Genomic DNA, 15,739 nt, shown 5'->3' with positions numbered 1-15,739 from the left:
GATTGATTTGTATAGCAAATTGTGGATCAACAAAGGAGGTAGCCGACTGTATGGCTGATAAAGTAGGTCAGAGGCCTATCACACCTGGGCCGCCTTACTTTAGTCAGCGGGTTTTTTTGTTGTGGGTGAGAGGCGAGGGCAAGGAGCCCTCTGAATATACCTTGGCAGGCTAGCTCTGACTTGCTACGTTTGGCCGCCCGTAGATATGGTTAGGGACACTAGAGGGGCATTTCAGAATAAAGGTGAGCTGTCTAAAGTTGAAGTAGCCTTCCCACAACAATCCATGGAGCTGGGCTGGAGGGAAAAAGGCCTATTCCTTCTAGCCAGCTGATCTAACGGGTGAGAGGCAGAGAGCCTTCTCGTTACATCCTGTAGGTCTACCGGGTGAGAGGCAAGGAGCCTTCCCGCTACACCTTGGCAGGCTCGCTCTGACTTGCTACGTGTGGCCGCCCGTAGATATGGTTAGGCACACTAGAGGGGCATTTCAGAATAAAGGTGAGCTGTCGGTAGAAAAAGGTTGAAGCCATCGCAACTTTTTCTGTGTACAGTCGGTGCCCCCAATGGGATCCAGGACAGCTATGCAAATTGTAAAAGACAGAGAAGAAAGGAAGCAGTGAAAACAAGTGGGACCAATATTGAAAAAGGCAAAAATACCAGAGTGTGAATGTTTGGATGTACAAAAAGGCACAGACAAGGGAAGAAAATAGCAAGTGAATAAATGATGTTTGAGAATGTGCAGCAGTATGGAAGGTGTATTATGAATGTTTTGATTGACAAAGTGTAACCAGAGACCCAGACAAAACAGATGGACTTGTAAACACTGTGATCTGACTCAGACAAACCCAGACTGAATAGCTACTTGTGTGACCTGTGCTACTGACCTAAGCGAATTGCACTAAATCCTATCCAGACAAGATCATAAGAAGCTGACATAATAGTGTGGATAGTGGGTAGTGGGGACATTGACCTTCGAGGAGTAAGCTGACAGTAGACATCAGACGACCAACCCCATCAGGACCTAGAAGGGTGACTAGAATAAGAAAGATGCAGGTGTATTATCCCTGGAGCCCCTCTGACCAGCTAGCTTTGTTGAAGCAGTTGCCTGACCCTGAGGACCAATCATTCCCGTTTTACAGACACATAAAGGAAATACAGCAGACATATAAGTGTACCTGGGCAGACCTAGATAGGTTGGTGAGTTTAAAGGCAGGTGATGCACTAAAGCCCCTGTTACACACTGCAATATCGCTAGCAATATCGCTGTAAAGTCACTGATTTTGTGACGTTGCAGCGATATTGCTAGCGATATCGCTGCGTGTGATACTTACCTCCGACCGGCTCCCCCGCTGGTTATCGCTGATCGCGCGAGAAGCTCCTGGATCATTCCTCGTCGGTCACTTCCTGCGGCGCTGACGAGCGGCGCGTGGACGCGGGCGGGAGGACGCAGGATCGCCGCGTCTGACAGGTAAGTAGTGATCCCCGTCCCCAGCGATGTCGCTGGTGAGATCTGCCTGTGTGGCAGCTCACTAGCGACCACTTAGCGATGCACCAGCGATCCTGACCGTGTCATATCGCTGGTGCATCGCTAGGTGTAACGGTACCCTAAAGGTACTGTCACACTTAGCGATGTACCAGCGATCCCGACCAGCGATATGACACGGTCAGGATCGCTGGTACATCGCTAAGTGGTCGCTAGTGAGCTGTCACACAGGCAGATCTCACTAGCGACATCGCTGGGGACGGGAGTCGCTACTTATCTGTCACACCAGGCGATCCTGCGTCCTCCCGCCCGGCTACACGCGTCGCTCGTCGTCACAGCAGGAAGCGCCACAGGAAGCTGATGACGAGAAACAGTCCAGCCTGTTCTCGCGTGATCAGCGATAAGCAGCGGGGGAGCGGGTTGTAGGTAAGTATCACACACAGCGATATCGCTAGCAATATCGCTATAACGTCACAAGTTATAGCGATATTGCTAGCGATATCTCTTAGTGTGACATGCCCTTAAGACATATAATTAAGACACACACAAATGTGACAAAGAATCAGGCTTGGGGCATGGATGATAAATCTGCACGGCCTGGGGAGACGTACTGTGAGTCACTAAGACAGTGGGCTACAATGGAACAATCAGAGCAGTCCGTACTCCTGACTAATGTGACACAGCAAAAAGGAGAGAGGGTAGAGATGTACTTTGGACGGTTACAGCTGAAATGGGCAGACATGGGGTACATTTGCATAAACCCACTTGATGTTAGAATACTGGTGAATGCATTCATTGACGGTATGAACAAAGACTTACGAGACGCAGTACAGACAGCCAGACCTGAATGGAGATATGTAGATCCGAAAAGACCTCCTTAAGGCTACTTTCACACATCCGGTGTGTGGGGTCCGACGGCGTGCGGCGAAAAGCCGGGCCGCCGGATCCGGCCTGCAGCCGTGACACCGGATGTGTGTGCGGCGAGAGATACGGCTCGGACGTGATTTAAAGGAGCCGCAGGACGAGGTGGACAGAGGCAGCCGATGAGAGACAGCTGCTGAAAGGGAGGTGAGGGGAGGAGAGGAGAGGAGAGGGGAGGGGAGGGGAGAGGGGGGTGGAGATAGAGAGACATGGGGGGTTAACACTTAGTGTCCAGGCGAGAGAATCTCTCTCTTGCCGGGCACTTGTGGGGTTAACCCCATAGAGAGAGATCTCTCTCTCACCCAGACACTGTGAGTGTTAACCCCACAAGTGCCTGGCGAGAGAGATCTCTCACAAGTGTCCGGGTGACAGAGAGAGATCTCTCTCTCTCTCGCCGGGCACTTGTGGGGTTAACATTCACAGAGTCCGGGCATGCGTGGTGGAAAAAGCCGGTCCGGCGCTGACAAAAAACGTTGCAGGGAACGTTTTTTGCAGATGCCGGACGGCTAATTTATGCCGTGTCCGGCAACAACAGGACACGACGCATAACCATCCGGCACAATGCGGCGACCATGAAAGCTTATGGGACAAAACCGGATCCGGTGCTGGATCCGGTTATTAAAAATTTTGCCGCATCGTGCCGGATTAAAAAAACCGGATGTGTGAAAGAGGCCTAAGGTAGCTAAAGAAGTTGAGCAAACAAGGACAATAAGACGACCTGTCATGTATGCTGGAGCACAAGGAAAAAAGTGGAGATGTAATAAGGGACCTAAGGACCTAGAAACAGTGAGGTGCTGGAATTGTGGTACTTACAAAACTTATTGTTAGTGACAATACCCCTATGAATTTACTGGGAGCAGATGTGCTGAGTGTGATCCCGGCCATCATACAGTACTCTCCTGAGGGTATTACAGTCACAAGTCCCCTCTCAGATAAACATTTGTGTAAGATTGCGGCAATGGTGTATATGACAAAAGCGGTGAAACTAACACCTGACACCAAAATGCCTGAGGATGAAGAAATGGGACAGGTGCCAGACACTGTTTGGGCAAGGGGAAAAACTGATGTGGGTCGGTTGCCCATTCCCCCTGTCATGATTAAATTGAAAAAAAAAAAAAAGGAGCCACTCCTCCTTGTTTTAAGCAATACCCCTTGAGCCTAGCCAAATCAATTGCCCCAAGCAGAGATATTAGAGAGCATGTTAAGGCAGGGGTTCTAGTGCAAAGATCTTCCCCCTGCGACACCACTTTGTATCCCATTAGGAAAAAAAGGACTCAAGGTTTTGCTGACACTTACAGAATGGTTCATGACTTAAGGGCTATTAATGATGTTACAGTTAGTGTGACCTCAATCGTCCCTAACACACACACACAATACTGTCACAGATCCCAGTAATGTCAAAATGTTTCACAGTCATTGATTTAGCAGGTGCATTTTTCTCTGTACCCCTGCACCCTGAATGTCAGTATCTTTTTCCTTTACTCATAAAGGTGAATAATATTGTTGGACAGTCCTCCCACAAAGGGGATCCCTGCCATCTATTCAGCAGCAACGGCAGGGATCCTTGAGTAGTGGCAATCACCTCATCTGCTGATTGTACTATTAAAGTACGTGGATGACCCTAAGGGTTGCAAGGTCTCACGTAACAAATTACAGTATTACAAACAAAAGGTGACATTTGTTGGGACATTATATTGCCGAAGGTACCAGACACCTGACAGGAAACAGGCAATTCAAGATCTTCCTCTACCCAGGTCACATCAGCATCTATGCACTTTCCTAGGTTTAGTGACCTACAGTAGGCCTTGGATAAGGTTCGCTTCACAAATATTCCAACCACTTTATGCCTGCTTGTCATCAGACCCGGGACCTCACGCAAAATTGATTGTGTCTGTGCGGTAGGAGCAGCTGCACTACTACTAAGAAAGGCATGTGAGATCACATTGATGTTTCTTTTGACAATCTATTCCCCACATGACATCCATGCCATACTCGTACAAGTTCAACCAAAACATCTGTCTATGGCCAGACAGCTCCGACTTGAGTGTGCTCTACTAATTCCTGAGTATGTCACCCTCAAAAGATGTAACGTTCTGAATCCAGCCACCCTCCTGCATGTGGATTCAGAAAAGGGGGAATTGGTGACCGTATTAGCAAGTGAGGAAGGATACTTTGACATGACGCATGAACATGTCTGCATAGAACTGATGAGTCAGGAGACAGTTGGGTTTGCACACGTTCATGAAAAACCTGTTCCTAATGCAGACTTTGAGTTTCTTTTTTGTAGATGGCCCCAGATACCACCAGGATGGACGATTCTACACTGGATATGCAGTAGTATCCTCACATGAGGTAATCCGAGCGGAACCACTCTCTCCTCACATGTCGGCGCAGGAGGCAGAGTTGAAGGCACTCGCTGAGGCGTGTAGAGCCGCTGCAGGTAAAGTCGCTAATATTTTCACAGATTCGAAGCCCATTAAAAATGCAGAGCTGTTGAAACAATAAAATTGATGGAGGCATTGATGTTACCAGTCCAGGTTGGCATTGTCAAGGTAAAAGCACACACAAAGGTGACTCCGTGGAGGTAGAGGGCAATAGAAGGGCGAACGAGGCTGTTAAAATAGCACAAGGCGGCCTAGAGAGAGCAGTGGACGGTGGCGGGGAGTCAGCGTATTCCAGCCACATTGGGTCTAGATGTCCTGAAATCCCTCCAGCAAAAGGCTGCCCAAACAGAGAAGGTACACCGGGGGGAGACTGGGAGCTGAGCTGAACTCAAATGGAGTATGGGAGAATAAGGATAAAATGTGCCCACCAAAGTCCCTGTTCCCAATCATGGCGCAAGCAGCACATGGCCCCACTCACACCTCAAAAAGTCACATGTGTGCCATGGTAGATGCCTTCTGGATCGCTCCTAGTTTCAGTTACGCAGCCGCGAAACTTGTACAATCATGCCTCATCTGTGCACAGCACAACCCAGGTAAAACAGTAAAAGTCACTAAGAAAGCGACACCTAGGCCTCTCTACCCATTTCAGGGACTGCAGATTGACGACATACAGCTACCAAGGTAGGAGTGTATGCAAATATCCTAGTATGTGTAGATCTCTTCTCTGGTTGGCCGGAAGCCTATCCGGTAAAATGTGCAAATGCTAAAATGACTACAAACTGATGAAAGAACTGATCTGCAGGTATGGTGTCCCAGAAGCCACATAAACAGATAGGGGTACACACTTCATGGGAGAAATAATGAGGGAAGTCATGCAGGCCCCGGGTGTACAGCAAACATTTCATACACCATATAGGCCACAAAGTAGTGGGAAAGTGGAAAGACTAAATGGGACACTTAAACTGAAAATTCAAAAGGCCATGGCAGACACAGGAAAGAGCTGGATAGAGTCCTTGCCTCTTGCACTCTTTCCAGATACACTCCAAATAGAAAGACAGGCTTGTCTCCCTTTGAAGTCCTGTTTGGTAGTGCACCAAAGACTGGTCTGTACTTCCCACAGGTGCTACAAATGCAACACGGTGCTATGACAGCCTACGTCCAGGCCTTGCAGGAAAGACTTAATGTGGTGCATAAACATGTGTTCTCATCCATTCCAGATCCTAATGCCAGTGCAGATGTGTATCAGCTGAATCCAGGTGATTGGGTGGTTATACGCAGACACGTGAGAAGGAGCCTGGACCCACGATTTTACGGCCCCTTCCAAGTCCAGCTGACCACATCCACTTCAGTAAAACTTGAGGGAAAACCCACCTGGATCCATGCCAGTCACTGCAAGAAGGTCCTGTCAACAGCAGAATGACTGTTCTCCTCATCACCTTGCTGGCAGTGATAGGATTACTGCACTCTCTACAGAGACACAGGACAAACTCTTAAATGCTGATTGGGACAACAAACTTATTCGGCATCATGCTCTTCTTATAAAGGACATGGAAGGACAGAAACCGAAGGACTGTTGGATCTGTACACACAGCCCTGTATCTGCGAGGACTATGCCGTACTTAGCCTTACCTCTGGGGTCATGGAGGGTATTAACCCCATACTGCATACACAATGAGACTTGGACTCAATCTAGGTGTGCCCCATGATATATCTGCCTCATTGTCTATAGTAGAATGCGCCACTATTCCCTGGTTTCAGTTAATATAACGTGGCCTAAAGGTACAAATGTGGTGGCGGGAATATGACTCAGATGTCGGAAATATGGTCGCCAGGAGGAGGACTGAAATCCCTCACTCAGACCCTATTCCCAATGATGGACTGTAGTTCAGTCTTCAACACACTGGAGCAGACACCTGTGGAGAGGACAATAATTGCTTCCGCATATACACTCGCGATCAAATGAATAATACTTGGTGTGCCCATAAGCCTACAGTAGGTCAGGACTTTTGAGTTTATACCAATGTATACAGACCCCTGGTCACGTTTGTGTTCTCCCTGACTGAGTATTCTTGGTTTGCGGACATCGTGCCTACAGGTGGGTGAGCCCGGACATAAGAGGGGTCTGCACTCTTGCTAAACTGACACCAGCCACTTTCATAGTTTCCCATAGTAAAATAGACACAGCAGCAGTTCCAATTCATACCTTGTATAGAAGGGCTGCAGACAATAAGCCAAATGGTAGGCTGCATCTAGTAGAAATGGGGATAACAAATAAAATATTCAGTAGTATGCTAATATACCCCTTCATAACACAACTGTGGGATAAATTAGTGGAAGCTACCGACTACCTGGACGATCAGATTTTCCAGATTCTTGAAGTTCTTAATTAAACTAATACAATACAGAGACAATTAATCGTAGTTACTAACCAACATACTATAGTACTAGACTACCTGACAGCAAAAGAAGGAGGAATGTGTCAGATAATGGGTCCCACCTGTTGTAATTATATCGACCCTGCTGGCAATCACCAGATCAGGGCCAGTATAGACAAAATAGGTGAGCTTAGAGACCAATGGTTAAAACAACACAGTGCAAACAGAGACTCCTGGTGGGGTATCACATTCTCTTTTCTAAATCCAGCAAATTGGTTTAATGGCTTAGCAGGATGGATTTTTTTTTTTGGCAATATATAGACTTGTATGCAAAGTTTGTTGTTTTGCTTATTGTTTTATGTAGCCGTAAAAGCGCTAATATATGTATTACTTAAGCTACAGAATAATGTACGCGTAAAAAAAAAGAATCTAAGGCTGAACCTTCTGTAGTGTATCATAGACCCCAGGTGGCCATTGCTGATGGGGAAAGTGAGTGTCCACACTGAGGGTGGATGGGCAAAGCAGGTAGGAAGCCCCCTTATGGGTACTAGACCCATGAGACAGTAGCTCCTTTGTGGACATCAGCTGACCCTGTGGCAAAGCCATTTACAAAAGGGGGAAATTGATATAGAAGAGTTAATGGTTTGCTTTATATCCCTTTAATTGACTTTAAAACTTCAATTGCCTTTTGCCTTATTATTGCTATGTGTTATTCTTATGTAGACTAATAGTCTCTGTCTTCAAGGAAACTATACTTGTTATCATATGTGTTCTCAACAACGTGTTCTGGGTACATTGTAAACAAGGTACAACCCTGAGGTGATGGTGGGGGCCAAATGAGCTCCATAGAGTCACATATTGCTCTAAATGGTATAAAAACATTCCTTGTATTTCATTACGTCAGATAAAGTGATTTGACTACGGCTTGTGTGTTGAAGTCTCTTTGTCTCCAAGCGCTTGCAACAGAAAGGGCGAAAAACCTGGTAATTCGGATTCACTGGTGATCTGGCACAGCTGACGCTTGGTCAGAACAAAAGCAGCTACGACAGTCCTAAGGGTACGCCGGAGTTACCAGACAGTTGTAGCAGTTGGAGAAAGCCTGTCTGACTGACAGGGAAAGGAAGGAAAGTGCCACTGCATGTGATGTATGCTGCCAGAGAAATTACGGTTTTGGTGTTCAGTAAAGTTGCACCGTTGAACGAACCTGGGAATATAGAGTGTTTATTGGGACTCATTTGTCAGAAACTGAAGCAGCAGTGATCGTGGAAATTCCAGTGACTGAAGTGAGTACAGTATTGCATACTGCATTAAAAAGACTTGGTGTTATTCATGTGAGACAACAGGGAAAAGTTCTAACTGTCGCCACGACTACCACCCTTGCTGTTTTACACTGTGTCCTGGTGGCGGTGCTGTGCTGGGTCCCAGTGGCGTTGCTGCGGGGGGGGCTCTGCCAACATTTTGTGAAAGGCCAGAGCCCCCAGTAGTTCCATGATTTTCTGTGCTGTGGACTCCGGGAAAATGGTCACCGGGGGGCGGCACATGCGCAGATGGAGATCTTGGCACCAAGATCTTGAGAGATGCCTCCCCTGCCAGCAGAGCCCCCCATAGCACTGACACCGGGACACAGCGTAGCACCACCAGTGGACACACGCATCGGCGTGCCAATAAGGTATTTCCACATTATAAGACACCCCCCATTTTCCCCCCAAATTCGGGGGAAAAAAAGTGTGTCTTATAATCCGAAAAATATGTAATCTGCAGATATGGGTTTAAAGACCATAAGATCCTGGCTTAAGGGTTTAAGATCCTAAAACTGGAACACTGCAGGAAGAATAAAGTTAGGTTAGTAATGCTATTTACCTGCAGATTAACCCTAAATCTTCAGGTTAATAGCTTTTTTTTCTAGTGACAGGTTACCTTTAATAATGTGGACCACACTTCTTAAGTAGTTTTCCTTTAATTGCATTCACCTGGCAAACTAATTATCACAGGTGTGTGAGATTGATGTCAGTGATCCAAAGATCCTGAGACACAAGACCATCTATGAGTTTATGTGAAAAACAAAAAATTACATCTTTACGACAAATCCAATTTGCATAATAATTTGGAAGGCAGTGTAATTAATGGCCGTGTTCATCTTCTGCCTGTTCCGAGTATTCTCTTGCTATAGATTCATGTTGGTCAGTACCGGGCACCCTGCAACGAGAGTTGTCGGCATGATGTGCCATAAGGTCTGTGGAGACTTCAGTATGGAGCCAATGGATTTTGGGAGGTTGGCTGTGGTTCGGTCACCAAGCATTACACCGTATACAGCATAGTGCGGTACTCACTCACTTTGCCCTGCAGGAGAAAATCATCCTTGGGTGCCACTCACTGCTCTGCATACTGTACCTGAGGGAGAGAAGACAATCATTATTCTCCACATCTCAGCCTAACATAATGGTGCTTAAGACGTGAGGGTACAGGGGCAAAAGGATAGTTCCAACAGGTCTTATACCTCCATTATACAGTATCTCTCCCATCTCCTCCATATTCAAGAATGCTCTACTGCATTGACAGCTGTCTCTCCCATCTCCGTACACAGGAATGCTCTACTGACAGCTATCTCTCCCGTCTCCTCCATATTCAGGAACGCTCTACTGACAGCTATCTCTCCCGTCTCCTCCATATTCAGGAACACTGTACTGAAAACTGTCTCTCTACCGACTCCTTCCAGCCATGTCTGTCGGTACTTGAATGACTGGCTGCGGTACTCGTATGGCATAACAATCAGTGACTGCTAATTGGGTAAAGCACTTACCATGCGTGGCATAACAAGGTCACACGAAAGCCGGCAGACTTGGGGCCGATAACGCTGGTATGGGAGGTAGCTGCCTTTTTATATTTTTAAAATGGGAAGATAATATTTTAAGAAGAGGTGGTTCAAGTAGTTGACCACTCCCTTTGCACAACCCCCATCTGTGGACATTGGGCACTCAGACCATCCTCATGGAGTCAGTTTCTAACTGTTTGTGCAGACACATGTACATTTGTGGCCTTGTTGAGATCATTTTGCAGGGCTCTGGCAGTGCTCCTCCTGTTCCTCCTTGCACAAAGGCTGAGGTAGCGATCCTGATGCTGGTTGTTGCCCTCCTATGGCCCCCTCCACATCTCCTGGTATACTGGCCTGTCTCCTGGACACTATGCTGATTGACACAGCAAACCTTCTTGCTACAGTTCGCATTGATGTGCCATCCTGGATGAGCTGCACTACCTGAGCCACTTGTGTGGGTTGTAGAGTCCATCTCATGCTACCACGAGTGTGAAAGCACAACCAACATTCAAAAGTGATCAAAACATCAGCTAGAAAGCATTGGTACTGAGATGTGATCTGTGGTCCCCACCGGCAGAACCACTCCTTTATTGAGTGTGTCTTGATAATTGCCAATAATTTCCATCTGTTGTCTATTCTATTTGCACAACAGCATGTGAAATTGAATGTCAAACAGTGTTGCTTCCTAAGTGGACAGTTTGATTTCACAGAAGTTTGATTCTCCTGGAGTTATATATGTACACTGCTCAAAAAAAATAAAGGGAACACTTAAACATCAGAATATAACTCCAGGTGAATCCAGTAAAGTCATAGATGAGAAATATACCAGAAATAGCCCAGAAATCGGTCAGACGGTAAGGCTACTTTCACACATCAGTTTTTTGCCGTCAGGCAGGATCCGGCTTTTTTTAGAAAAAACGGATCCGGCATAAATTTTGGAGAACTGTAGAAACGGATCCGGTTTTTTGCTGGATCCGTCTCTGTTCCTGGCGGCTGGCCAATTGGATCTGAGCATGCGCAGACTTAAAAAAACCGGATCCGGTGGCTGGATCCGTCTTTTTCTGGATCCGGCGCATTCCGGCGCCCATAGACTTTCATTGTAGCAAAAAGCTGGAAGCGCCGGATCCGGCGCTTCCGGCTTTTTCGCCGGAGACAAAAAACGTTACAGTAGCCGTTTTTTCCAGACGCCGGAATGAGACAAGTTGCCGGATCCGGCAAAAAACGGATGAAACGCAATGCCATCCGGCACGATCCGGCGCTAATGCAAGTCAATGGGGAAAAACCGGATCCGGCATTGCATTTTGCCGGATCCGGTTTTACAAAAAAAAGCCGGATCGCGCCTGAAGGCAAAAAACTGATGTGTGAAAGAGGCCTAAGACTAACCACTGCTTTCTTACTTTACATGCTTTTTTTTTTTTTTTAATCCTGCTCTTCAACCATGCTCACACTTGTCATCACCGTTTTTGCTTTACTAATCTTCACTCTCCTTCGCTATCCCCAAACCCCTGCAACCTTGAACCAAATAACAATCTCCCCCTCTCTCTTACCCCCCACCTCGCTTCATCTACAGACATACTCCTTAACCTCAGACCTCTCCTACTAAAATACAATACAAGACGATCACTCTCCTTCACCCACCTGCTTTCCCTTTCTCTGCTTCTTCTCACTGTTGGTGACATATCCCCCAATCCTGGCCCCCCCTGACTCATACATCCCACTAATCCTCACCCTTTTCTTTCTCACACTAAGAGCAACTACTGCAATCCCTCAAACTTAAAACCTGTGCCACTGACCCCCTCCCTCCCGCACCCTCTTTCTGGAGCACTTTGGAATGCTCGCTCCATCTGCAACAAGCTCCATGTGATACACGACCTCTTTACCTCCCGCAAACTTTCCTTCCAGGCCCTCACTGAGACCTGGCTGACACCCCCTGACACGGCCTCCCCGCCCGCACGGAGTTATGGCGGCCTCCACTTTACCCACACTCCTCGTCCTGGCAACAGACAAGGTGGAGGAGTGGGTTTCCTCCTTTCTAAACACTGCTCCTTCAACCCTATCCAACCCCCACCCTCCCTTATCCTCCCTTCTTTCGAGGTTCACTCTGTTCGTATTTACTCTCCTTCTAATCTCCAAATGGCTGTCATATACTGATCACCGGGCTCAGCCACTGCCTTCATCGACCAATTCTCCACCTGGCTCCTCTACTTTCTCTCTTCTGACATCCCCACCATCATCATGGGGGACTTCAATATCCCCACTGACACCCACCAGCCAGCAGCCTCCAAACTCCTGCCACTTACCTCATCCTTTGGACTTACTCAGTGGTCCTCCACAGTCACCCACACAGATGGACATACATTAGACCTCATCTTCACTCGCCTCTGTTCCCTATCTAATCTCACAACCTCTCCCTTCCCCCTATCTGACCACCATCTACTCACCTTCTCATCCTTGTCCTCCTCACCTGCCCCCCATGTCCAGCCACTAGCACATCCTCGCAGAAACCTCGCACACCTAGACATCCACAGACTCTCAGACTCTCTTCTACCTGTCCTCCATATCTTCACTCCACAACACGGACAATGCCACCGCTTTCTACAACGCCACCCTCACATCAGCCATAGACTCAGTCGCTCCTCTCATGCATGGCAAAGTGCGACAAACCTATAGGCAACCCTGGCACATCAACCTCACCAAAAAACTTCAACAAGCATCCAGGGTCGCGGAGCGGCGTTGGAAGAAAACACGCCTGCCATACGACTTCACTGCTTTCAAACAAGCTACACTTGCCTTTAAATCAGCCCTCACCTCTGCTAAACAGACCTATTTCACAAACCTTGTATCTTCATTATCCCACAACCCTAAACAACTGTTCAGCACATTTAACTCTCTCCTCTGCCCACCACTGCCACCACCAACTCCCCTCATCTCTGCTGAGGACTTTGCCACCTACTTCAAAAACAAGATCAACCAAACAAGGCTAACCTTTACAGTTCCACCACCCCAACCGCTCCACATACCAGACCTCTGCCCTTCCCTAATAACCTCCCTCTCCAACATCACTGAAGGAGAGCTTACTCATCTCCTTTCCAAATCACGCCTCACCACCTGTACACTTGACCCCATCCCTTCCCACCTGCTCCGCAACCTCACTAATATGATCATTCCAGCCCTAACCCATCTCTTCAACCTATCCCTAACTTCTAGTACCTTCCCCTCTGTCTTCAAGCATGCCACCATAGCACCCATCATCAAAAAATGAAACCTTGACCCAACTGCTATGCCCAGCTATCAACCCATATCACTGCTCCCGTTTGCTTCCAAACTCCTCGAACAGCATGTCCATGCTCAACTTTCCTCCCACCTCTCATCTAACTCCCTCCTTGACATCCTGCAATCTGGCTTCCGCCCCCACCACTCCACTGAAACTGCCCTGACCAAAATTACTAATGACTTACAGCCAAAGCTAACAGACAGTTCTCCATCCTCCTCCTTTTTGACCTGTCCTCTGCCTTTGACACAGTTGACCACTGCCTACTGCTACAGATTCTTTCTTCCCTTGGCATAAAAGACTTTGCCCTGTCCTGGATTTCCTCATACCTTTCTGACCGCATATTCAGTGTTTCCCACTCCCACACTACCTTCTCATCCCGCCCCCTCTCTGTTGGAGTCCCCCAAGGCTCTGTCCTGGGGCCCGTACTTTTTTCCATCTACACTCTTGGCCTGGGACAACTCATAAAGTCCCATGGCTTCCAGTACCACCTGTATGCAGAAGACACTCAGATCTACCTCTCTGACCCAGATATCACCTCTCTGCTGTCCAGAATCCCGGAGTGTCTATCAGCCATATCCTCCTTTTTCACCTCTCGCTTCCTAAAACTCAACGTAGACAAAACTGAACTCATTATCTTTCCTCCATCTCACGTATCTTCCCTACCCAATCTATCTATTATGGTAAACGGCATCACGCTCTCTCCTGCACCTGAAATCTGCTGCCTCGGAGTAACTCTCGACTCTGCCCTGTCCTTCAAACCTCACGTCCAAACTCTTGCCACCTCCTGTCGCCTCTAACTTAAAAATATTTCCAGAATCCGTCCCTTCCTCAGTCCTCAATCTACTAAAACTTTTGTACATGCCCTCATCATCTCCCGCCTTGACTACTGCAACACTCTCCTCTGTGGCCTCCCTGCCAACTCTCTTGCACCACTCTAGTCTGTCCTCAATTCTGCTGCCCGACTAATCCACCTCTCTCCTCGATACTCCCCGTCTCTCCCCTCTGCAAATCCCTCCATTGGCTCCCAATTTCCCAACAAATCCAATTCAAACTACTAACAATGACCTACAAAGCCATTCACAACCTTTCCACTCCCTATATCTCTGAACTTATATTCCAATATCTTCCCTCAAGTAATCTTCGATCCTCCAAAGACCTCCTACTCTCCTCCTTCGTTCCTCACACAACCGCCTCCAAGATTTCTCCCGAATATCGCCTATACTCTGGAATACCATGCCTCAACATGTCCGATTATCCACCACCCTTCAAACGGAACCTGAAAACCCATCTTTTCAGGAAAGCATACAGCCTGCAATAACCATTCTGCTGCCTCACCACCGCCTGAGCTGCTGCACCCCTGACCTTCTGTCTCTTCCCCACTATCCTGTAGAATGTAAGTCCGCACGGACAGGGTCCACACCCCTCTGTACCAGTCCATCATTGTAAGTTTGTTTACTGTTAACGATATCTATAACTTTGTATGTAATGATATCTATAATTTTGTATGTAACCCCCCTTCCCATGTACAGCACCATGGAATTAATGGTGCTATATAAATAAATAATAATAATAATAATCCAGGTGATATATATATATATATATATGTGGCGCCCCTGAGGCTCAGTCGCCACAGAGGTACTGCACCTTCTCCTAAGGTGTGGTGCCCCACCATCCAGGTGTTGGAGGCTCCTGACCACGCTCCAACACTCACACCCTACACAATAGAGTAGTTCAGCAAAACCACATTGCGGCTCCTTGCTTAGAGAGAAGCAGAGCACCTTTGGTGGTTCTGTGGGGAGGAGGACCCCCGTGTAGTGATTGGGCCGGAACCAAGGGGACCGCCATCGGAGTTGTTGGGGGAATCACATCAGGGGGATTGCAAAGGGAGACATGCGACTGGGGTTGTCAGGGCAACAGGGGGCGGGGCTAGGGTAAAAGGAGCAGGGGACGCGCTGAAGTGGCAGTTGGAGAGAAGCCAGAGTGAAGGCAGGGAGGAGAGTGACTTGCAGGGGCACCGACAGGAGCTTGTGAGGAAAAAGCTGCGCAGTTATCGACGAGAGGGACTGTTACCGGAGACTGCTACCCACCCCCATTCTCAGAGAATCGTCCCCGCTGTCCCCCGTCTTGGCGAGAGAGGAACTTTACCTCAGGTTGTGGCCGTGAGTACCCGTAACCAGACCACAGAGGCCTGGGCACTTCCCCCCAGCCTTCCCCTATCACGCCGACCCGGCCGTCACTGGCTTGAAGGTACGCCAACTCGTCACAGGCGAGATAAAAGGCTCGCTACCCTAGCTTAGGGAGAGACTCCTTGATAAAGGACGGCTACTGGTCCTCTGGGGAACTGCGTCATCACCGCGCGCCACCTCCATCATTTTCTTCAGGGACTGTTACGCCCCAATGGCATCGCTTCCTTCAGGGCCTGTTGCGCCCCAGTGGCAGCGCTTTCTTCAGGGCCTGTTGCGCCCCAGCGGCAGTGTTTTCTTCAGGGCCTGT

At 48.0% G+C, this 15,739-nt stretch overlaps 1 protein-coding gene across 3 annotated transcripts in view; it reads right to left on the bottom strand.

Moving 5' to 3' along the window:
- The window catches only part of LOC141069165 (histo-blood group ABO system transferase 1-like), a 194,318-nt gene that overhangs the window by 131,847 nt on the left and 46,732 nt on the right, over positions 1-15,739 (bottom strand). For all 3 annotated transcript variants that reach the window (XM_073558567.1, XM_073558550.1, XM_073558557.1), the window contains exon 3: positions 9,495-9,551. In XM_073558567.1, coding sequence (XP_073414668.1) covers positions 9,495-9,551 — 57 coding nt within the window. The remainder of the gene's footprint in view (positions 1-9,494; positions 9,552-15,739) is intronic.

This window comes from Dendrobates tinctorius, unplaced genomic scaffold, assembly GCF_039654945.1.
Source record: "Dendrobates tinctorius isolate UK_male_01 unplaced genomic scaffold, ASM3965494v1 ptg000013l, whole genome shotgun sequence".
NCBI lineage: Eukaryota > Metazoa > Chordata > Amphibia > Anura > Dendrobatidae > Dendrobates > Dendrobates tinctorius.
This window is presented reverse-complemented; position numbering and strand designations above follow the sequence as displayed.